We start from the raw sequence: 25460 nt of genomic DNA, 5'->3' as shown, positions 1-25460 counted from the left end.
CTTTTTTCTCACCCTTCCCAAGAAAAAAGCCCCCAGCACGTCTGAAGGAGAAAGCTTCATCAGCCAAAGATCTCTCTGAAATTCCCATAGCTATACTCAAGCACAAAATTGACTAATACCTCTTCAGGTCATTAAATTGTATGTAGTCATCCACCTTTGGCTCTAGTGCAATCACACTGGTTGAATCCACCTCCCACCTGCTCACCATTCTCTCTCCTTATAGTCAGACACGTATTCCCTTTTCTCATAAACCCTTGTCTTCTGCTCTATCCAAGAGCCCCAAATAAATCATCAAGCTTAATCCCATGGCTTCTTCTGTTTCCATGTATGGCACCATAACCCTCGCATTTACTGTTGCCAGTAGGATACTCCGTGTATGTGTCAGTGACAACGATGATGGGCCCTGATGCCTACATCAAGTAGTGAATGTCACAAGAGGCTACCCCCTCCGCTAGCTGCCATCACAGGGCATAATCTCCGATCCAGCTTTGTCCCATGGGTCAGGATCACAGGGGAAAGAGGGAAGTTGGATGCGAAGGCTGACTACTATGAGCAGCAGCATTGTACGCCAAGCTGTTGATGCTGAATCTATCCTCGTAGCGGCATGTGTCATTACAGCAGACTGAACATTTTAATATTTTTAAAAGCCTCATTTAGTTACAAACTTAAAATAAAACTGTGGCCTTGGAAAGACTTTGGGGCAGTTCAGGACCAGACCTGATCTCTGTGCCTCATTTCCACCTCCAGTATGGAATATTGCACTGTATCTCTCAGCAAAGACAAATGAGAGCAAAAACTAGTCTGAACAAGCCCGTCTCTCCCAATCAGGGGGAATGATTTTGCTGGTCTCAGCTCAGTTGCTAGAGCGCTATTTCTCTCATCAGTGACTGCTCCAGCTGGCATAAGAAGCTGTCAACTGAGAATAACAACAAATGTGCTTCTCATCAGCATTGGGTGCAGTGAGGAGAGTGTCATCAGGTGGATTGGCCCCAACAACTCAGGCAAGGAGGAATGGGACAGAGCTCCTCTTCTGTGCCTCCCAGGCATGATGCATTTTAACTCTTTGTGTCTTGTAACTCAGGTTAAGAGGAAAATTTCCAGTGCTCTATGAAGAATGCCCCCTGCTTCCATACTGAGAACAATGGAATTCCCTCTCTGCCACCCCACTGAGAAGAAAGCCAGCTGCTGGGTTCTGAGTTCTTTTGAAAATTCTGTCCCAAACCATGCCGGCCTGAAGAATGGTGCTCCCCCGCCCCCGCATCTGAAGGGCCAGATTTCCAAGCACTTTATGATTTCAACACCAAATATAGGCATGATCAATAGAAGAGCTTCATAAACGGTCCTAATTTCCTCACATCATTTGGATTCGAATCCTAAACCGGCCTTCCTAACTACAATTTCTGAACTCATTAAAAATGTCCAAAATTTGTTGTTTTATGCTAAGAGATGGGATTACCCATCAAGGATGTTATCTATGGAAAATTCCACTAGAGCAGCATTACCGAAACTGGAGGCTGGCCTCCCTGGGAAAGGAGATCTGTCCAGGGGGAGGAACATGAAGGAGAGGGGTTCTGCCGGATTTTAATTTTTGAAATTCAGCTTTTCTCTCCCCTCTTATGACATTACTGGAAGAACATAAGTGGAAGCTGACTGAGGAGCGAGGGGGAAATGATTTTTATTTAGAATTTCTGAATAAATCTTGGGTGCCATTTGAGCTAGCTGGTGTTAACTCAAATTCCTGACTAACAACTGGAAGAAAAGGTGTTTTGTTAATGGTTCAAAATCCCCCTCCTTCAGTTAAGGGCTGAGAAAGCTCCTGATCCACCTCTCTGAGCCGTACAAGGAGATGTCCAGTAAGAGCAGACAGTCTTAATAAAAGGGGGAAAAGAGGGGAGAGCGAGTGAGCAGAAAACCAACTTTTTATTAAATAACACTTTCAGATCTGTGTCTGCCATAAGGAAGAAAAAGGAACAAGCCCATTTTTTTTATTTTGTTGTTCCCTGTACAATTCCCTCAGCTGAAGGGACTTGACCACTTCCTTCAACTCCTTGTTTTTAAAGTACTCCCATTAGAGAAATCTGTGCTCTATGGCTGGGGAGAGCTGCTCTAGGAAGCTGGGTTGAAGCTCTCCAGCAGCCAGTGCTGGGCCTTACTCATCTCACCTACATCAGTTTTACTTCAGTGCAGTCCCAGTGGAGTTACTCCTGATTGACAGAGGCATAATTGAGAGCAGAATCAGGCCTATAGTAGCTACCCCTTGAAACCTCCCTTGGAAAGGGATTTTCCCCAGGACTCAGCAAAGGAGAGCAAACAACTCTGCATGATGGTATTCAGGCACTGAGAGCAAAACTCATTCTGGCTGTGCCAGCGGGTACAATATGCAAGTACCCAGTTGCTCTTGGGCCAAACAGGCCCACATATACAGTCAAGATGCTATTTTTTTTACTGAAAAAACAGGGTTTTCCAATACTACACGTTTCATGGGCTTGGCTCACACTCCTAATATAAATGAATGGTGTGTACAAGTAACATTTTACGAACCATTAGGAAAGGGATAGATAATACAACCCATATATAGATAATACTGCTATATAAATCCATGGTATGTCCATACCTTAAATTCTACCTGCAGTTCTGGTCACCCCATCTCCAAAAAGACACATTAGAATGGGAAAAAGTGCAGAGAAGGGCAACAAACATGACAAGGGTCGGGAACAGCTTCCGCGTGGGAAGAGATTAAAAAGACTGGGACGGTTCAGCTTAGAAAAGAGACGACTCGGGGGCGACGTAATAGATATCCATAAAACCATAACGGCACAGGGAACGTGAATAAGGTAGGGTTATTTACCCTTCACATAATACACAAACCAGGCTTCACCCAATGAAATTAATAGTCAGCCAGTTTAAAATAAACAAAGGAAGTACGACTTCATAAAGTGCACAGTCACCCCGTGGAAATTGTTGCCAGGTAATGTTGTGAACACTAAAACCATAATAAGGTTAAAAAAGGAATTAGATAAGTTCAGGGAGGATAGGTCCATCTATGGCTATTAGCCAAGAGGGTCAGGGATGCAAGCTCATGCTCTGGGGGTCCCTCAACCTCTGACAGCCAGAAGGTGGGACTAGATGACAGAAGATGAAACAAATCGATAATTGCCCTGTTCTGTTCATTCCCTCTGATGCATCTAGAATGGGTCACTGTCAGAAGATAGGACCATTGATCTGATCCAGTATGACCATTCTTATGTTCTTGATGCTCATCAGTCTGTTGTGAGATACAGCTTTGCACACACCATACAATGTAGAGGTTTCACTGACAGCTTTTCAATCTTGCTCTCGCCCCTGTATTTTCACTGATGCTGAATACACACACCTGTGAACTACTGACTGGACAACATGCTGATTTTGAATGTTATACAATGCCCTGATATGTCTTCCTCCTTCCAGTGATTCCAGTTCCTAAGCCCCTTCCCCTTTACAGTCTAGCACAAATATAAACACAGTATCAGCAAAAGTGAGAAGTTGCCCTATTACTAGACACCCAAGTTCTGATTTTTAATTATAGCAGCAAAGCCAGGCAGGAAAGAAATGCCTTGCCTTTGGACCCTGAGCCTCATACACAGAAGACATAAAGTATAATATGAGAGGAGTCCATGACTAGCTAAATCAAACCAAAGGAGGTCTGGTTTCTGGAAGAAATTGACTCCCTCAGCTGGTCTTTGCAATAGGCCCAAATCACCATAGCATCTGTGACAATTCTGCCTTTACGCCTGTGGAGCTGTTGGGTATTGCCCTGAGACACCCTAGAGGCTAGATCTGAAACTACCCCAAGAATAGGGTCTAAGCTAGAGGCTCACTTCAGCTATTAAAGGCCCCCAAGGAGAGAGACATTCTATAGTGTGTTATTAAAATAATGGATTTCCGAAAACTTGTTTACTGAATATAAACAGCTTAGAACACAATCCAGCTAACTGTAGGCCACATGGGTATGGGTGTGTGTAAGGCAAGCTCTCTGTCAAGAAATCCTAATAGTGTTAGGATCCTATATTAATCCTTATATTAAAATATTGTTCCATACATTAAAAACAATCAAAGTTATGTAAATTATAAAAGGATTTCCAGAATTCTATTGGCTTTCACAACTTTGCAGTCAAAGTGATACCGGCAGACAGGAACGGTAACCCTCAAGAAATACTGACTCCCTAGACAAATGAGACCAAATTCTGCTCTCAGTCACACTTGTGCAAACCCTCTGAACTGCAGTGGCCTAACAGAGCAGAGTTAGGCATTTGGTATTTATCACACACACTATTTTATTAAACCCTTTGGGGAGCCTTTCCTTAAGGTGCTTCCAAACAGCACAAACAACGAGGAGTCCTTGTGGCACCTTAGAGACTAACAAATTTATTTGGGCATAAGCTTTCATGGGCTAGAACCCACTTCATCGGATGCATGGAGTGAAAATACAGGAGCAGATATAAATACATGAAAAGAGGGGGTTGCTTTACCAAGTGTGAGGTCAGTCTAACAAGATAAATCAATTAACAGCAGGATACCAAGGGAAGAAAAATAACTTTTGAGGTGGTAAGAGAGTGGCCCATTACAGACAGTTGACAAGAAGGTGTGAGTAACAGCAGGGGAAAATTAATATGGGGGAAATTAGGTTTAGGTTTTGTAATGACCCAACCACTCCCAGTCTTTATTCAGGCCTAATGTGATGGTGTCCAGTTCGCAAATTAATTCAAGTTCTGCAGTTTCATGTTGGAGTCTGTTTTTGAAGTTTTTTTGTTGAAGATTTTCCACTTTCAGGTCTGTTATTGAGTGACCAGAGAGAATGAAGTGTTCTTCTACTGGTTTTTGAATGTTATAATTCCTGATGTCAGATTTGTGTCCATTTATTCTTTTGCGCAGAGACTTCTAGTCAACTGTTTGAAATGGGCCTCTCACTTGGTAAGGCAACTCCCATCTTTTCATGTATTTATACCTGCTTCTGTATTTTCCGCTCCAAGCACCTGATGAAGTGGGTTCTAGCCCATGAAAGCTTATGCCCAAATAAATTTGTTAGTCTCTAAGGTGCCACAAGGACTCCTCGTTGGTTTTGCTGATACAGACTAACACAGCTACCACTCTGAAACCTGTCACCAAACAGCACAGTGTCCCACTAATGCTCTTTCAAGCCAGTGAGAATTTTTTTGGCACTGGCCACCAGGTGGCACTAACTGATTAGAAAATGAATTCCTCCTTGCTTTCATGGGAAATGAAAGCCTTTGTTGATTTTGCTTCATGATATTCTATAATCATCAAGATTACAGTCCAAGAACAAAAATCCCAACCCCCCAATAGTGGATGTTTTTGTCTTTGACCTGAATAATTAAGAGAAAACAAGACTTCCCGACACAGTAATTGTTCATTAGTCACGGGATATGTAAGTGTCCAGTAAGTACCAGGCACATGGGAAGTAATGTGAGCTAATTGTCAAATGAGGTATTGTACCTAGGTAATATCTGGACTGAATGAAGAATGTCAGAGATTGTTTTAGTCGATTTTCTTTTGACAATAACTTTTTTGTAACATTTTCAGTGGCCAATGCTTTTTAATAACATACTGACAGAAGACAGGTTTGTTAAAATATTATTAATAAAGAGTGTGTTTCATTGAAAACATCAGGCCTTCTTGTTCAGCTGTGGAGGACAAACAAGAAGAGTGAAAGAATTACAACACCAATACATCTCACCCCCTCTGCCCACTCCTCCACCACCAACATCCACACATTGAACATATTCCACCAGCTCTTTCAAAGGTCCCATCTGTGTTTTAGTGAGTGAAGCCATCATGAACTCAGGACATAATCCAAACCAACAGCTAATTTATAAGCATCTGTAAGTAGGATTATTTAGGAAACCACCTGGGGGACACTCTGCATTCAATAGCAGTCCACAATCCAGAATGCAAGGCTAACAAGAAACAGAAATAATTTAAAGTCTTGCCAAATATAGTCAGTATTCAAAATAAAGAAATAATACTGGCACCCATGTCCAAAAGATTTTACAATAACTGATACTGGGCTAATATTTGTCTGTTTTGGGGACTGTTTGGTCTAGTGTTCTCGGTGGTATTGCTTCATTATTATTAACACCCACTTTTATACACTAGGTTTATTACATTGTAATAGAGCTAACTGGTATCTAAAAGATTGCCTAAAGCTCTGGGATGAAGTCTGTGGTCACCAGTTTTGCTCCTCTGGGACAATGGAACTTTCTACAATACGGGTAAAACTTGTCTGTGCACGAGACAGATCTTCCTTGGGGACTGATCCCAGATTGTGGAATGAACTTCCTCAGGAATGCACAGCCCTCATCTTCTGCTCCAAGTAAAAGGTACATTTCTTTGGCCTTGCCTTCTCTAACATATACAGACAGCTTCATGTGTATATATGTATTAGATTAAAAACATTCCAAAATAAAACACTCCACTGCACACATCTCCTCCCCCTGGGGAGAGAATAAAAGAACAAGCATGTGACAGATATTAGTCACACTATTAGAAGGAGCTCAGATTCTACAGTAATGAGGATGGCATAAGAACCTATATGGAATAGAACAGCAAGTATTGTAATTAAATTTGTATTGTTTTTTCATAAAAATAACAAACAGGTAAGACTTAGGCCAACCAAAAATATCAGTTCTGTGATACTGATAAAAACTGAGATTATTAAAACTGGAACTATTTTACATATTTAATTTACTTTTCACATTTAGGTCAGATGTGACTACATTGTTAAGCTCTACTTTCTGTTTATGGTCACTTTCTGATACTCCAGAAATAGTCCTTTGTAGCTACATTTCAGATTTCTAGAACAGCAGCTGTGGAAGTTTCAAATTCCTCCATACTCTATTTTAATAGATTTGGGGGGTTTTAAGCATGAAAACATTTCTATTTGTATAGAGCTTTGTAAAACCGCAAGACCACCCCCTTGATCAACTGAAGAAAGTCTACATTTGGGGCCTGAATACTTGACAGTGGCTCTTTAAATCTGGTATCCTCATAAAATGTAGGTTTCAGAGTAACAGCCGTGTTAGTCTGTATTCGCAAAAAAGAAAAGGAGGACTTGTGGCACCTTAGAGACTAACCAACATCGGATGCATGTGAGCTGTAGCTCACGAAAGCTCATGCTCAAATAAATTGGTTAGTCTCTAAGGTGCCACAAGTCCTCCTTTTCTTTTTTCATAAAATGTAATGACCAAGAGGAAATGGGAGTACCCTAGCAGGCTTTTGTATGGATGTCCACAGAAAATAGATTCTCGTTGGCTATCAGAATTATCAAGTTTTGAAACTGAATTTAACTTAAGCTTTTTATTTAATCTTCAACCTTGACACCAGTAGTCCCACTATCTATCCCACTCCCTCAGCGTGTAAGCCCCGCCACAGATGTGATAGCACAGACAGTGCAGTCTGTGGTGGGTCCCAGGTCACTACCAAAAGCACTGGGGTGTTTCATTTACAGAGCCAGAATTGAGCATGTCCAGAGAGAATCGGTGGACGCGGGGATGAGCACGATATTTGTGTGTTTGATTGTATAACATGGTATCTTTTTATGCTCAAAGAAATAAAGTTTCAAAAGTTCCATGTGCAGCCTGCAGTTTCTCCAGCTGTGACTGTGTGAAGGCAGTATTATTAATTATCACCACAATAGTCAGCTAAGGGATAGAAACATCTGATTTTAGAGACCACATTTTAGTTCTTAGTTATAGTGGACATGAAACAAGGATCAGAACTCAGAACCAGCTGCAAGCCTGATGAAGTCATGATTTGCTGGCTGAGACAGAGAGGAAGCCAAAAGGGAGGAGAATTTGGAGAGACCCCCCCACTGCCAAGCTGGCCCATGATTTGCTGATCATATGGTGTGTTTATATACACAGAGTTCTGCTGTGTTGAATTCTGCCCCAGTATTTTGTCTGTACCACCAGATGCCTCTAAGGACATCTGCTGATCTGTTCAGAGAATCCTCAAATCAAGGATAATAGGGCATAAGAGGAAAACAATTAAGGGCAATGCCAAGCTGAGGGCCAGGCTTCATCACAGACATATAGAAATGACTTACAGGTGTCTCAGAAACAAAACTCCCAGAGAAATCTCCTGACACATTATCAGTTCTCATTTTGTATAAATGTCTTACAGAGGTCCCATTCCAACAGGTCTCTTCAGAAGAAAAACATTCCATATGACACTTTCAGTTCAGGAGACCAACTTGTACTCTGCCATCTCTAAGATACAACATCACCAACAAAATGACTTTAGTAGATAGTTTTGAATATGTCCTTGTATTTTCTATGACAACATTTCATTGCAGTTTTAATACCTGGATTTTTAAATGATATGAACAGCACCTGTATTTCTGATCTCCTAACTCTAGATGGATTCATCCATCTAAAGATTTTGAATAGCGGATCCACCCCCACCAAACTTGCCTGCATCCATCTTAATGAGATTTTGCAAAGTGATGTAATCTAGAGGGAAATACTGAGATAGTCATTGGGTTGAGACCTAACACATCACTAGGGATAATCCAGTTTGACTGAACAACCATGAACTAACATAAATGCCCGGCTGCAAATGCAGATGACTCAACTATCAGAACTGGGCCCGGGATCCCAAATAATAAAAACTGAAGTCAGCTTGATTATTTCAGTGTGTACAGTCTCATCTCAGTAATTTTAGTAAGGGAAATCAGTTGGAGATTTAAACGGAAATAAAATCCTCAGAGCATTTCCAAGCGACTATTTACCCTTCATGGATGTTCAGATGGGTTAATTTCAATCTCTTGATTAGTTCGCAGACCAACTAGATTAAAACAAGTTAACGATGTTTCCACAAAGCTCTTGGAGCTGCCGGGTGGTACTGAAAGGGCCATTTTTCATCCGTAACCTAAGATTCAAGCCCAGATACAGAACAAGGAGAGGAGCATTTCTGCAGTTTTGTATGGAGTACATTGTTGAGAGAGAGCTTGTTAAGGGGCCAGCAAGAAGGACCTTTTCATAATGGCCAAGGTCACAGCATGTCCCTGGAATTATACAGCTGATGTGAAGTCCAGGGCTTGGAGTCTGTGTGTACTGAAGCAACACCTCTAGTACTTGTCCTTGCTGATGCCCTGACTGAATGTAGGAAAGTCACCACAGGGAAGAGAGAGGAACCAAGTCAATTAATAAAAGACTAAACCTGAGTGAACCCTCTCCTACCAAAATCCTCATCCCAAAGAGACTCACGTGGCACTTCAGGGAAAATGGTTCATTGTTCTGGCTGATGTTCTCTAACCCTCTCCTTCCCGCCCCAGCAGCCATCTGCCACTTTATTTTCAGCTCCCCTGGCACATATCCCTCAAGAGGACAGGTTTCCGGCCTCTAGCTGAAGTGGTGTTGACTCTGCTTTAGTTTGCATTAGTGCACTCTGATTTCCCCAGCACCTTCTTTACCCACAGGGGTAGGGGCTGAACAGGATCAGCTATGTGGAGCTCAGTATTAAAGGGCCCACAAGTAACCATCTAATATTCATTACAGAATCATCAAGCATAATTGTAATGTTCCTTTTCCACTTGTCTATGATCTGGAATGGCCCTCTCTCTTAGGAAGGAGAGTTCTCCCCAGTGTGATTTCCCTTCATAGCTCTGAAGTAAAATCATAGTTACAGGAACTATAAAATCCTACCCAAAACATCCCTGTGGAGATGGTACATAGTCTCAGTAATTAAACTTCAGACTTCCGAGTGCAGCCAAGCTCTGTCATAACAGAGCTGTTTTAAATGTGGGATTTAATAAAATCAAAGCTCATCATAGAAGCTTGAGTTTCAAAGGAATAAAACAATAAGATCTGCATTATGCAACAGGTAAAAAGGTGACTGCTTGCAAATTAGACTCTCACTTCACCACCGATACTCTCCACAACATTTTGATTAAATCACTGACAAATCTGCTTTAGGGCAGAGAAATTTGGAAACATCAGGAAATCAAACTGTGAAGTCTTTGAGAGAATATGATTTATGTGAAAATGTGATGAAGTTAATGGGTTTGGCATCAAAATTTCATGGCATGCTCAATTTTGGAGCCAAATCGGATGACTTCTTGGCAACAAGTACCCCCTACATTCCCTGAACATAGTTAGCTGTGCCCTCTATGTTTGCCAAGTCTGATCGAAATCAAAAGCTTTTATTTTAGCTACATTTCCAAGGATGCGTTTCCCAGGATGTGCATCCATAAACAGAGACGTGTATATGCATACACACTGAATAATCATGCAGAACTTCACTCTTCCCTCCTGAGACATAAAAGAGCCAAGTATTATTAGATTTATGGCTAGTTTGTTGTAGTTTTCACATAATTTTCTTGATGCACTGCAGATTTTTGAACAGGCTGTCACATTCCCTGCTTGTTAGGTATTAAGATTTTAGTCTGATCTCAGCCACACCTTGAATTTCAGTGCAATTTAATCAGTTCCTGGAGTCTTCTGGTTAGCATATCTAGTCTCTCCATCCTGTAATTTGTGGCCTTTCCAGCTAGCTTTGTGAGACAAAGGAAAAGAAAGCAAGGAAAGGGAAGGAACTGGGTCAAATGAGCAACTTATCACATTCTTGTTTCTTTGGTGTATGAAAGGAAGCAGCAGCTATAAGATGGGCTGACTGGCACTCACACTAGGTTCAGTGATTGTACTGACATATAGAGGAATTTATTAAGGGCATCGTGGGCCTTTTTCTTTCCATGACCCCTGTAACAGGGTAGCTGGCCCATTAAATGAAACTGGACTCAACTCTCCTGTTCCAGTCCAGGTGCTCCTAGCTGAACCAATTAAGACAGTGGGGCAGCACCCAGGGGCTGTAAGAGTCCTGGTGTGAAAGCGATCAGGAAAGTCAGAGCAGACTGATTCAGTCAGGAAGATGAGAGCTGCCAAAGTGAGAAGGTGGCTCCTGGGAAAGAGCTGAAGGCAGAACAGCAGCAAGAGGGGTTTGCTGGCTGACATCCCCAAGCCAGAGAACCAGGACTGGAAAGGGCTGAAGGCCAGAGAGAAGCAGAGGGAGATGCCTGCTGGCTCTAAGCTAGAGAGCAGCCGTGGAGCTGACTGATGTCTTCTTGCCAGAGAGCTGGGCCCCAAAGGAACCATAAGAGGGCCAGAGGGAGTGATGGATTCTCCCCTGGCAAGGATGGTCCTAGCAGAGAGGCTGTAGGAGTTCTGCTGGATAGAGTGGAACTGCATCCCAGAAGAATGGGCCAGGGTGTCTGTCTGGCAGAGGGACAGAGGAGGACTGAGAAAGAGTCCAGATATGGTGAGAACAAAGCTGGGTTTTAAAGATTACATGCACTGGGGTGGGGGTGTGTGATATGGACTATGTTTTGTGATTTTTGAGTTATAGACTTTTTCACTGTGTTTTGACAAACTATGGATTATGCACTGGGCTATAAGCTCATATGGAGTTACTGGGGACTCAGAAGGGAAACTGTGGTGAGTGGCCACTTGCAGGGCTGCCATGAAGGGGCACCTGGGACAAGACCACTCATTTACAACCCCCAAATATTCCTTTTTGGCCTCTATTCTCATAGGTATAGTGCTGAAGCACTGCAGAGATCTGTGTCCCACCTGATATGGATTCCTGAGAACCCAAGTGCCTATCTTCCCCACAGTAACAAAATAGTCTCAGAGAGTTGGAAAGTAATGAAGAAATTGCACAATCCGAGAGTCAATAATGATGCAGACCAGATAAGATCACTGTGTGGCCACTTACGCTAGGAAGGAATATCCCTGAGGGCTAAGCCATAAATCGGCATCTTTTGTTTCATGTTTAGCATACATTTTCCCTCTGATTGTTTTGGGTCTGTCAGGACACCAGCACCCTGTTGGAGGAATCAAAAATAGTGGAATGGATTCCTGCAGAGTCAGCCATTAGTGCTTAGTTTCAGTATTATGGTTGTTGAATTCATTTTCTCCTCTATGGTTCTACTTTATACCCAATTTCTCTTTCTGATTGCAAACAAGTTATTTATATGTGTATTGGGACATATACTCCTGGGAATGGACACAATGTAATCTTCTCAAGTGACATCTGCTTCAGCACTCTGTGGAATATGCTTCTATTGTGGGTGGCACAGAGCATACAATTTATCACTGTAAATATCTGACGATAAGAACGTTGTGCCAGGGTAGCTGGGATTCCCGCTGACCTGATCTCTCTACATTTAGGAGTTTGCAGAACACACAAAACACCACTCTACATTAAACATCATAACCTATGCTAGCAGGAGAAGTTTAAATTGTATATCACAGATATAGTGCAGTGCTAATTGTATTCACTATCATACACTTATCTGTAGACCCCTGCAATACCCTGCTAAAGGGGTGAATCAGGGCTGAAAAGACACAAACCGGAAAAAAGTAAAAAACAGAACTGATCTCTCTCACGCAAGTTCCCTTGCCCATAGATTTCTGTATTTAATTTGCTTAATTAAAGAAAAAGAAGAGTCCTCAGTGATGCTGAGTTAGTCCCTAGGCTGTCTAGTCCTGATACAATCTAAACAGAACCTCTGCTGTTCTATTATTGAGAAAGGAGAAATTTATGATCTCAATGGGAACAAGAGAAACATTTCCAGCTGAATCGGAATGACTCAGACATTTGTCTGTGTGAGGTACTGTTTGATAGACAGATTATCTGCATGAAGTGACAGAGCTTGCTCTGTAACACCAAGGAGAATCAAGAGTCTACCTGATGCCAATGGAGTTACTCCTGATTCACACCAGAGCAGGGGTCGGCAACCTGCAGCACGCGAGCTGATTTTTACTGGCACGCTGCTGCCAGCTGGGGTCCCGGCCCCTGGCCCCACTCAGCCCGCTGCCTGCCTTGGTGAACGGAACCCCAGGCCAGCAGCGGGCTGAGCTGGGCCGGTGGTTGGGACCCCGGCTGGCAGGAGCCAGCGGAACCCCAGACCGGCAGGGGGTGAGCCACTGCCAGTCTGGGGTTCTATCCGCCACCCTGCTCAGCCCACTGACAGTCTGGCGTTCCAGCCGCTGGCCCCTTGCCAGCCGGGGTCCTGGCCATCAGCCCCGCTCAGCCTGCTGCTGGCCCGGGATACCAGCCGCTGGCCCTGCTCACCTCGCTGCTGCTCTGGGGTTCCAGCCGCCCGGCCCCCTGCCAGCCGGGGTCCTGGCTGCCGGCCCCGCTCTGCCCGCTGCCAGTCTGGGGTTCCATCGGGGGCCCCTGTAAATGTAAAATTTATTACTGGCACGCGAAACCTTAAATTAATGAAGACTTGGCACGCCATTTCTCAAAGTTTGCCGACCCCTGCACCAGAGTAATGGAGAGCAGAATTTGTCCCTCTATGCCTATTCTGTACTGCACTGTCTTTCCAAATTAAGTCTTTCCTGATAATGGTGTTAAAATATTCTGACAGTAAAAAAAGCATCCCTGTTTTTTAGCCTGATTGCTCAAATGGTGCCTTTCCTGACTTTGGACAGCAGCCTGCCAGAGCAGAGCAGTTTGCCCAGCGAGGTAGTTATGGCCTAGTCAAACTGGGCTCTTCAGTCAAGCTTGGCTATATCTATGCAAAGTGTATTACAAATTACCTCCTTCAGGGCACTAAGGATTAGACTAGTGGACCCATCTGATCTGACCTGGCCAGTTAGGTGGGAGTCACACTGCTGCAAATATATAGATCACTCTGCTCACTCAATAATTCACTGGTGTGGCACTTAATTCCTACAGAGCTTTACACGCATGACATCACTAATTATCATTATCCCCACTGGTAAAGTAACTCTGTGAAGCCACACAGATCGTCTGCCGCAGAGCCAGGATCCAAACCCAAGTCCTCCTGACTGCACTTCCTTGCTCTTCCCTCCAGAGCACACTGCCTCCCAAGACAATCCCCACACTTTATCGACCCGCTCCGGACTCTCTTATTCAATAACAGGGCAAATTTATGGATGGACATGAAGGCTCAGTCAGGAAAGTATTTACTAATTTATCATTTTAACTTTGTACTTGGGCTAAGAACTTTTGCCAGGTTTTATTTCAGAGAAAATTAAAAGTCTCATCACAAACTCCTGAAAATGAACTTCCTAGCACTAGCTCCAAATCGACCTCCATCCCGGCTTTGCTGAGTACCCTCTAACTCCTATCACCCCACATGAAGCTGTCAGAGTATTAGTATCCCTTCACTAGACTCCTATCCATTGCAGTCATTAGTAACTGTGTAGGACAGGAAATTGGCTTGCAACCTTGCAAGTGAGGTCTGTACACAGACTGTGACTCAATCTCCACTTGTTAGAGTGACAGGTTAGAAAACATCCCTCTCAGCCCATTTTTACAGGACAGAATCTCTCAATTCCAGTGAACATTCGTTACCAGCAAACTGCACGAACACTTGTTAAAAACACGCCAGGTTCTACTTGATGGCACCTTCCTTTCATTTGTAGCCATTGAAGAAGATATTGTACTTCAGGGCAATTCCAGTGCTGCAGAGGGTTCCATGGAGCTGCCTGTGTGCAGGGCACACTTCTCTGTACCACTGCAAGCCTCCTAAGCAGCTCTTTCCTTAGCTTGCAGAAGTCTGAAAAACAGTTACTGACACTCGTCCCAAAACGATCTAGTTTCTCGTTATTGTTCTTGTTCAGCTGGTATGAGGGAGAGATGTCAGAACCCTACAATGGAGCTTGCAAGGTCAAAACTAGTTTCAAACCAAAGTCTCCAATGGAGATGAGCAATAGATTATAGGACAAGATTATCCTTAGTGTCATAGGGCTGAAATCAATAGAGTTTGATCACTAAGGGGGATAGCTCTTCTTTTAATAGCTGTTTACATCAGAAAATTTGCACCTGAAAGATGCTCCTGCATGGGGCTCCTTGCTGATAAAATTAAAGTCAGTTCAATAAAAGCTATCTGTAGGCAACAGCAATCCATGTGAATCTTATATAGAAAATGCTTGAAATGCTGAGTAGCTCTTGGGGAAAGACACCTGTAAACTAGGGGAACTGTAAGGGTTCAGAGGTAGCAACGAGGTCCCTGTTGGTAGGGGCAGGGAGGCAAGGTAACAGGTGAATTTTGCATCTAGGAGAAACTAGAGGGGGGAGAGGGGGACAGGACCAGATACTTTTGGGAAGGTCTGGAATGCCTTTCTGAAGGGTTCATCACGTGGGGAAGACTGAGATCGCACCAGGTACAAGTGGGGATAGATGGTAAGAGGGGTTGGAACTGGATGCTTTGGACAGAGGATTTGTCACAGAAAGGTTACAAGACGGTAAGTTAATATCTACGACGTACATAGACCCCACCCTGAAAAGCCTGAACACCAAAGGTCTGCACAGACACTGCACTTTTAAACATTCTGATCCTGTTCCCCAAAATACCTCATGCAAGCATCCCAAAATACCCCAGCCCAGGGAGCAGGCTTTCAAAAGTGCAGTTCCTTAGGGGATCACAAAATGGGAAAGACTCTGAAGTTTCCAAGGACCCCTGGGACTTGCTTTTTCTCAATTTTTTTTAAAATTTGTATCCAAGTTTATTTTGTGAATTATCAGAATCCCAGGCCAGGCAGTTTGGACCAATCTGTGTTACTACGAAGGAGAACTCAGGGGAAGTTATCAAAAGGGTGCCGTTCCCTTAGGTGGGCACTAATTGTATAATTGAACTGCAGGCCCAAATCTCATGTAGTTCAAGGAGTGAGTGCAGATCATGTAGTCCAAGGAGTGAGTGCTCAGATTAGTGCCTGCAATTCATTTTATGGGTACAAAATGTGTGGATGTATGCTGCACCTGCAGAAAGGGAAGCCCAGCCAGGCCTCAGACTAGCTGGACATAAAACATCTAAAAGTGGGGAAATAGTCTCCAGATTGTCCTTCATCCTGTAATGTGTATAGTACATTCAATGTTTAAATAGGCCAAGCCAGATCACTGTCTGCAACGGCTTCCATACTTGGTGTGTCTGCAGGAACATACAGAAAACAAGCCCCCTACTGCCCAGTGCAGCTGGAAATCCTCAAGTACTCACACATCGGTTTGAGCTGTCCAATGAGTTCCTCTTTCGTCCATTTTGCCCATTCCTTCTTGTCTGTGTTTATTGAGCATAGGATGGGACCACATGGTTTTCCACAGTCCTCTATGGCAGGTACATTCAGGTAGTGCACCAATACGATGTCAGGGTTCTATAGGGAGAACAGGAGAACAATTATAAATACCTGGGGCCACTTCTGTCTTCTTTCCCTCTTTGCGAGTAGGTAGCTTTATCTTCACTCTATTATTTATTCAAAATTCAATCTCAGAAAAAAGCCAGAATTCATTCCCATTTTGTACATTAATTCCCTGAGACCACAGCCATTCTATAAGAGGTTGCAATGACAACACATGAGACAGAGTTCTTTGCACACAGCAGCCTCCCTCCTGAGTCCCTTTGCTTGCAGTCTCACTGTTATCTTTGTTTGCTTAGTACAAATCCTTTTCAACCCACTCCAGTATCAACAACTGCAGCCTCCTCCAAACACCAGTCACAGCTGCCACAGAACTTGCTTTGGTTTAAGAGGCACATGAATCATTTGCTCGATCAAATGCTTTGATCAGTTTTGGTTCACATTAGAGTATTTGAAATATACATGAGAACATCAATAAGAGCCACACTTTCAGTAAATTTGCAGGAAAATGGAGGGAGAAAGTCAAGGAAACTGACAATATTACACAGTGCCCCTGAGCATAGCTTCCTTTCAGTCAGGCCTGTAATTTCTTGCCTTTTGAAGAATCTTGCATGCTTGTGATGAAAAGATCAAGCCGAAGAAATTTGGAATCGGAATAGAGAACAACTCTGCAGAGCTTCTGTTTAAGGAGTTTTTTGAACAACTACAGGGTACCCACTCCTGCAGGTTTGTTTAATGCCCCATTCATTTTCTCAACTCATATTCTTCCCATAGGAATTGAGGGAAAGAAAGAAAATGCAACCCTTCTTTGATGCACTGCAGGTCTGCCGCAGTGACACACACTTTCCAACTAGGAAACCTAACAGAATGTTTATTACAATGTTGGTAAATGAATCATCTTAACAACAACACAAACAACCACTGTAGTTTCCCCACAATGTCCCAAGGAGATTGTACAATAGATAATAACAAGACTGAAAACTTGATTTCTTTCCCTAAAGTCATTTACTCCTAAGTTCACAAACTTTAATGACTACTTCGGAATTATTTATAAAAATAAATAGGATAATGGTCTAATTAAAACTCTAATGTTTCATTAATGCTGTTAGAGACCAAATTGGAGAATGAACACAAACTGCCACATGTCTGCAAAGGCTGTACTAATGGGAGTCAATTTCCTACTGAACAGAGAAGAAAGAATGAGAGCAACAAATAGACTCCAGTACCAAAATGACAATTTACTAATGAACTTGCCTTGAAAATGGATCATGAAGTAAATAAACTCTCATCCCTCTGATGGGCAAGAATCCTGCAGGCTTGTGATATCTTGCAGATGCTCAAGATATCGCACTATTCATTTCCTGCCATTTTGCTGAGACAGCAAACAAGGATGCTACCTGTCCAGTAGAGTTGGGACTAAGGTCACCACTGCAATTCATGCAGCCATTGAGAACAGCCTGGTTAAAAGATGACATTCAGTCACCAATCATCTGTGCCAGATATGAGCCAGTGACATAGCAGTGAAAGTCTCTGTAGCTTACTATCTCTTGTGCTACCTAGGCTTAGAGCTGATTGGAGAAATTTTGACTGAACCATATTCCATTGTAATATATGGTTTCATTAAAATGGAAGCACTTTGTGAAATTAAGCTAATTCTGGCAAAATTTCATTTGGGAAGAAAAACAGGAAAAATGGGACATTTCAACATTTTTGGAATGAAATGTTTCAATTTTTTGTTTTGGAATGACGAATTTTTAAATGCTTTAAAATTTGTGTTATATAGTCAAACTTCCATTGACTTAAATAGGACCAGACTTAGGTCAATGCTGAGCATTTCTAAAAAATCTCACCCTCAGGCACTAGCTGTGTGCTGACAGGCTGTTTCTCTATCCAGTTATTGGCTGGTGTATGACAAGCCATATCCATGATTATGGTATATGTTTCTGTGTGTGTAACTTTGTTAGGTGGCATAGATATATTGGCACAGCTGTTAGACTTGAGATTCACATACATCAAGCCATACTGTCAGGAAAGGGTCATGTATGATCTGTATTTGCACAGCACGCAGAGGTTGTTTCTCTATGATATTCACCCCATGTGGCATCACCACTAAAGCATCAAGTACCAGTGAAATCAGACACATCACAGATGAGAGGGACCCAGCAGGATGCAATGACACTATGGTGAAGACAGACACATGAGCTACCACTGCAATTCACAAAATTCCAGCTTCGGAGATTATAGGAACCATGCTGAAGTTGAGCACTCTGGGAAGTTGGAATGTGGGCCAACTAAGCTTGTTTTTAGAATAATGACATGTCACCTCAAGACTGGAGGACCTTCAGGTAAGCACTGGGACAGCTGATGAAATGTAGATAAGATACAAATGCACACCAGTGTTTTGGGATCCAAGCTACATACCAATAATTCAGTGAAGGTTCTATCACCAAAGCTCTGCGCTGCAGAACAAGAGCAGAAAGGTCTCTTTTGATAGGAAAATAGTGACCGATTCCAATACCTGCGGAATTCCAGCACCTCAGCCTACAAACCTGGGTAGTACTTTAATGACCTGCTGCCCAACCAGCTGCTGCTTTCAGGGTTTACAGCTCTTTTGAACATTTGAGGTGATTTTTATCATAAATCACTTGAAGGCAATTTTATGCAGTTAGTTATCAGTGGGAAGTTTTACTGGTTTTTCCCTAGGCATTTAGTAGCTATTGAGATCTGCTCTATCAGCTGTATGCGATAGTTATAACAGTGTCAGTGATCCTCAGATATACTGTTGTGATGGTCATACAACTAACTAGACTAACCTGTCATTCCGAAACAGTGACAAATGGGCTGGGAGGTGCCACTGAAAGGAATGCAAATAAAATGGACCGCGTATCCTGTTGTGGGATCTTCTTTCTACTGAACAGAGGAATCTCAATCTGCACTGCCAGCTCTTGATGGAGATTAACCTGCCATGAAAGATTAATCACCATCACGCACCTATGGACCTGGTTCTCTCTTTCCCTGGTTTTACACCATTGAAACTGTACTGTCTTCCCTACAGACAGCGAGATCAGAATCAGGACATAGGGCATGGGGTTTCCTGAATGAGTGTCTCAGTCTGTTGTCAGCCATCTATCAAAAATCAAACTACAAACAAGGAGTTCACAGGACACTACAGATGTCAGGAAAGATACAGGGATGGGATGTTTACCTAGGCAGCTCTCTCTGTGACTTTCAGCCTTGAAGAGATGGAGAATCACTCTGTCACCATATGGAAACTGCTGGGATCCACAAAGTCATAGTGGAGTGGCATCCTCACGCAGCCTCACTGTGCGCTGATACTGCCCCCCCCATACCTTGGCTGATACTGTCCCCCCACACCTTGACCCATTTGTTAAGTGTGGTCAACGGGTGCCAGGCATTGTAAGATGCGGTCCTGTGATCACTGCTCTACTACAGTGACACCAGCAGAGAGAGAGGAGTTTCCAGCAAACCAAAGGACTCCATGGGAGTTGTACGTGGGAGCCTCGGTGAGCCACACATACCTCTAAAGCCACAAGCTAGGTAGCACTGATTTATACAGCTTAAGGAAAGCTAAGCACTAAAGAAAGTGCCAAAGACATGCAATTAAAATTAGAGTTATTATTTATTGTTTTAAATGCCCCGACTCAGAGATCAAGGCACACGTACAATACGAAACCTTACAAAATAAATTAATAATAAATGATAAACTCTTCTCTATTTAACCCATCTGGGCTTTCCATAAACAGTAATCAATAACTACCTCAATAACCACACTGCCCTCCTAAACCAAATTCCCTCAGAAAACAGATGGGCTTTGCAGCATGCCTGGAAGGTCAGCAGGCTTGGGGGTCTGACAGACCAAACAGTAGGGAGAGCGAGCCATGCTCCCTTCAGGGAGAACATGCTCCCTCCTGCTCCTTTCATGGCTAAACCAAGGAAGTGTCAGCTCAAGCGGTCTCAGCTAATCTCAATTGCTGCAGCACCCCACAAGCAGGGGGCATCTCTCAGACAGCTGGGGCCCAAAACATTTGGGATTTTAGAGACAAACACATACCTGCAAATGAACTGGCAGCCAGAGTAGACTTCAGAGTTTAGGTGTAATGTACTTCCTAAATTAAGAATCCACCCTTCCTGCCAAGCACAGAGGGAGGAACACAGCTTTTAGCCACGGGTGCTACTAGGATATCCAGAAACACCAGGAGAGCCAATGAACACTTGCCATGGAATACTTCCCCAATGAAGTCTAGGCTATTCCCTCCAGTTGCTTCCTCAACCTGTAAGATTTATCAGACTTGTCTGGGTTGAGTCTTGATCAGATAATCCTCCTCCAAGCCCCAACCAATGGATGAGATGGTGATACGAAACTGGGCATCAACACTATACTGAGGACACCACAGCCCATGTTCCATCATTAATCCTCTTAGTCATGAATTAACATATTGGTATATCAATTACACCTAGCTAAAGGAATTGATAGGAACAACCACATTTTTCCCTTCTTTAAGTTTATATTCACATTTCTTTTGAAAATTTGGATTCCATCTACTAGGAAGGGATAAGACAGTGCCATCTACCAGCCAAACTAAGCTTCCTGCATTCCTTCTCAATGGGCCATGGCATTTTTTTGTCTGCAGCAATATCGAAAATAATTTGCTTTAATTCCTCAGCTCACTACTAGCTGCAGCATCCTTACCAAAGGCACAGGAGAGCCATGTGTCAGTACCTCTGGGATGCTTGAACCTGTTCCACTTTGGATCCTGATTATGTGTGTGGTTAGCTGACTTGCCAGGGAAACAGAACATCTGAGGCTGCGTAATGAGGGATGTTAGCAGAAAATGCTGGAGAATGTATTGGTTTAGCATGATTTAGTTTTCATAATTACAAGAGACTTGGGATTTGAGAAAATAAAATCCCTTTCAACAATAAAGCATAGCAACCTCAGTGAGTGTTTTATGTGTTCAGATCTTAGACAACTGGAGGTGGAGAGTGTGTCATGGGCCAATGGCAGCTAACACGAGCCACCTACAATCTGCTCAAAGTACCAGGTTTATTTCATGCCTGTGGCTAATTTACCCCTCTTCTGAAATGAATGCCACAGTGGTGCTAGAGAGGTCTCCTCTGACAAGCTTGCATCCAAGTGCAGAGAATTCTACTGGCCTAAAATCCAGCTACATTAGAAGTAACCCTTTAAGACACTCATGTTTGAGGGGGAAAACAACAATAATAAAAGGGAATTACAAAAATTAAACCCCAGCAGCTAATCAAATCCTCACCCAAAGCTCCTGAAACAGCAAGGAATAAACCCACCCAAAAGCCAAGTGGCAGAAGACTGTTAAGCCACAAGCATCTATTGGCAATGGCTCATATCTCACAGATAATAGATAACTTCAGGGAAATCGGAAGTGTGCTGAAGAAGAATAATGTCCAAGCGATCTAGGAGATCCTTCCTGTTCCCTGAGTGAAGAAGGACAGAAGATCTGGAAATGAATTGCTGGCTAGGTAAGTGGTGTGTTGTGGAGGGTTTTTGTTTTGTTGGTCATTGGTCCACTTTCTTTCAGGAAATGGGGCTGTATAGTTTGGATGGCCTCCACCTCAGTAGAAGGGGAACCAATCTCCTTGGGGAGAGGTTGGCTAAAGAAGTTAGGAGGGCATTAAAGTAATAACAAAAGGGGAGGATAAAAAGCAGGGAAGATAGGAGCACTCATTTAGTGCAGGATCAAGGTACTGAGGATAAAAATCAATCAAGGAATCAAAGGTCACGGAGAGAAGAAATTATTGAATTGCATATACAACAATGCTAGGAGCCTGGGTAGTAAACAAGAGGAATTTGAATTGCTCATCTATGAGCATAAATTCAATCTAGTTGCTATTACTGAAAACTGGTGGGATGATGCACACTATTTGAATGTTAACAGCAATGGTTATAACCTATTTACGAAGGATCAAGAGGGCAAAATGGGAAGGGAAGTGGTACTCTATGTCAAAAGTGGCATTATCTGTGTCTGAGTCACTGGTAACTCAGAAGAAAATGAACTTGAATGCTTATGGATCAATGTCCTAACAGATAAAGCACAAGATGGAGCATTAGCTGGTGTCTGCTACACACCATCAAATCACACTTGGAAACAGGTTGACCGACTCTTTATGCACCTATCTATAATGTGTAGGTAAAAAGCTGTGTGAATATTGGGGACTTCAGTTTGAGGGACATGTGCTGGAGGTTTCATATATCTTCCTAAAGATTATAAATGTCAATTTCCTAACTGAAAAAATGTTGCAACCAACAAGGGGGGATTCTATATTCACAGAAAAAGAGGAACTGACCACAGAATGAAAAGTTAGTGGTAGCTTAGGTACAAGTGATCATTTATAATGTGCAAACAGAATAAAGTCCAAACCAATATATATATATCTGGTGCTTTAAAAGGGCCAGTTTCACAAAGCTGAAAACAATTATGAGCCAAATCAGCTAGAAGAAACATGTGAATGATAACTGGGGACTGTTTAAGAACACTTTACTAGAAGCCCAAAAAGCCATAATCAAAGAAGATCATATTGGTTAAAAACCTGACCTGGTTCACAGAGGAAGTGAAGGCAGCTATACAAAAATAAAATATAACAAATGGAAAAAAAAGGAAGTTTATAGTAATGAATATAAGTCAGAAGTTCAGAATTGTAGAAAATTGATAAGGGAAGCCGAGAGACACAAGAAGAAATCTATGGCCAGCAGAGTTGAGAACAATAAGGAGTTTTTAAAGTATGCTAATAACAAAATGAATCCTGACAATGGTATTGGTCCATTACTTAGATGGAAATGGTAGAATTATCAATAATAATGCAGAAAAGGCAGAAGTGTTCAATACATATTTCTGTCCTGTATTTGGGAAAAACACATGATGTAATCATATCATCTGAAAACTCTCCCCCCTTGCAGGTTCCCAGAGCCCAGGCTCAACCTGAGCCCAAACATCTACACTGTAATTAAACAGCCCCTTAGCCCAAGCCCCGCAAGCCTGAGTTAGCTGACACAGGCCTGCTGTGGGTATTTAATTGCTGTGTAGAGATACCCTATAAGAACCTACTTAGGGAAAAATATTTGGTTATGAGCTCTTCAATCTAGCAGAGAATGATGTAACACGATCCAATGGCTTGAAGTTGAAGCTAGACAAATTCAGGCTGGAAATAAGGCATCAATATTTAACAGTGAGCATAATTAACCATTTATAAAATTTATGAAGGGTTGTGGTGGATTCTCCATCATAGACAATTTTTAAATCAGGGTTGGATGTTTTTCTTAAAGATATACTCTGGAAATTGTTTTGGGGAAAGTTCTATGGCCTATGTTATACAGGAGGTCAGACTAGATGATCACAACGGTCCCTTCTGGCTTAGGAATCTATGAACCTAGGAGTCTATGAAGGTAAGGGAGAAGAGTTTGTAATGTTGAATGCTGCATGGTAATTTTCCATTAACCGCAATGGGAATGGAGGAGAGACTCTGGTGAAGTGAATGCAACTTGATTTAGAAATAACTTTTGACAACAAGTCAAAAACAAGAAGCCATTAGTCTGAGGATGAAAAGGCAACTGAACCAATAGGGGAATCAGAAGGTGCACTAGCGGCTAGGAGTGATTGATGTACAGTACAATACTGCATTTATCCCTAATAATTTAATCTGTATTATGCCCGGGAGCTGGAACTACTTTATTGCTACCATCAGAAACTAAATGTCAAGTTTCAGTCATTAGTGAAGTTTAGCTTCCAAGATGTGGCAGGTTTCCTTTTCCCAGAGAAGCTCTTCAGAACCCTGCGTTGAGTAATAAGAAGCTTTGAAAACTGAGTCACCCTCTGTGCACTCACGACTTCCTTGTCCTTTCTGAAACAACCCCCTCCCTTCTTATGGCTCCCCCACATATACTCCAAATTAAAGCCGATCAGTTCTCAAGTTGGTAATATCAAGCCAAGGAGGTATATTCACCTCTTCTATTTTTCTGTGGTTTACATTGTAAAGTGCTAAATATCAACCCTGCTTTCTTCAATGGCAAGAAGGAATGTGACAAAGACAAAATCACGACTAGCACGAATGAGACAATGGCTGTGGATGGGCACAGGGTGGTTTGGCTCTCTCTGAGCCCGATGAACCATGGATTGTTTATGAGGATGAAAAAATCCCAGGGTCCTCTTCCTTCCAGGACCAAGGAGTTGATTTCTGACCATTTCACTACTTACAAAACTTCAGGAAAACTGTTTTCCACCTGCAGTCACAATTCACCTGCAGGAAACACACCAGGGTTCAGCCAGAAAAGAGACCTGCCATGTACATCTCAGAAGTCTTACATCTAGTCTACAGGGAAATCCTACATAAAACTGTGGCCAGCCATCAATATGGAATTTAGAAAGCTCTAGAAATAGATACATAGCACAGCGTATTCATTGATCTTAATGCTCTGTATGTCAGCAACTCCACACAGCTTTCTGCTCCCTGGAGTCACAAAGCCCCTGCCACCTGCCATGTCAGAGCAGTAAGTCTGCCTGGCAAGTGGGAGCCTTGCACACACACTGCCACCATCTCTGCAGATTCAGATGGGGGCCCTCTCGGGAAGGGGAGGGTAATTTGTTGCAATATCCCTGGTTTTGTGGCATAAGCAGGAGCACATTACAAGAAATGGTTAAAAATGCAAAAGGCTGTTAGTTTCGATAAAGAAAAATGCAGCTGCAACATCTGTTTGACTCTTGTTTGCAGCTTCATCAACGCTAAGTGGTCAATAAATCAGATTGGCATGGCGTTACGTTTCTTCTGTGGCTGAGTCATTAATCTAATGCCAGTTCTCATGAAAAATGAAGGAGAAAGGCTTGTGTTATAGTGAAAATGTATACACTATCCAGAAACGAATAATAGCATGTAATGGTGCTGCAGACCTCCCAGCATGGTTGCTGGAGGAGAGGCATAGCCTCCCAATGCTAACCGTTACATACAATTTAAATTAGCCAAGTAAATCAGCGATTGTTTGTTCCACCAGCCCATTTTATGACTATATTTTTCATATTAGCACTATTTATGCACAATTGCAAAGCTTTTCCTGCACCCAGATTTTAATAAACAGTGAGGGGGCAAAGGCACATAAAATAGAGCCACAAAGCCTCAAAAGGGGATGATATATTATGGAATGAAGAAATGATGGGTATAACAGCACTTCATAGCTTTTGTATCAGAATCCTGGCAGAGAGGGGAGGGAAATTTTTTTTCACCTGCAACAATAGCCCTATGTTTGCTTCCCACCAGACA

General features: G+C 42.6%; 1 protein-coding gene across 10 annotated transcripts in view; it reads right to left on the bottom strand.

The window, feature by feature from the left end:
- Positions 1-25460, bottom strand: part of CAMTA1 (calmodulin binding transcription activator 1) — a 918369-nt gene that overhangs the window by 144239 nt on the left and 748670 nt on the right. For 9 of the 10 annotated variants that reach the window (XM_074933836.1, XM_074933834.1, XM_074975524.1 and 6 more), the window contains exon 6: positions 16022-16175. In XM_074933836.1, coding sequence (XP_074789937.1) covers positions 16022-16175 — 154 coding nt within the window. Of the gene's footprint in view, positions 1-13128; positions 13217-16021; positions 16176-25460 lie in introns of those variants that run through there. The other variant, XM_074933838.1, reaches the window with a different exon arrangement.

Source organism: Natator depressus, chromosome 18 (assembly GCF_965152275.1).
Source record: "Natator depressus isolate rNatDep1 chromosome 18, rNatDep2.hap1, whole genome shotgun sequence".
Lineage (NCBI taxonomy): Eukaryota > Metazoa > Chordata > Testudines > Cheloniidae > Natator > Natator depressus.
Note: the sequence above shows the minus strand (reverse complement) of the source record. Positions and strands in the feature narration are given on the sequence as shown.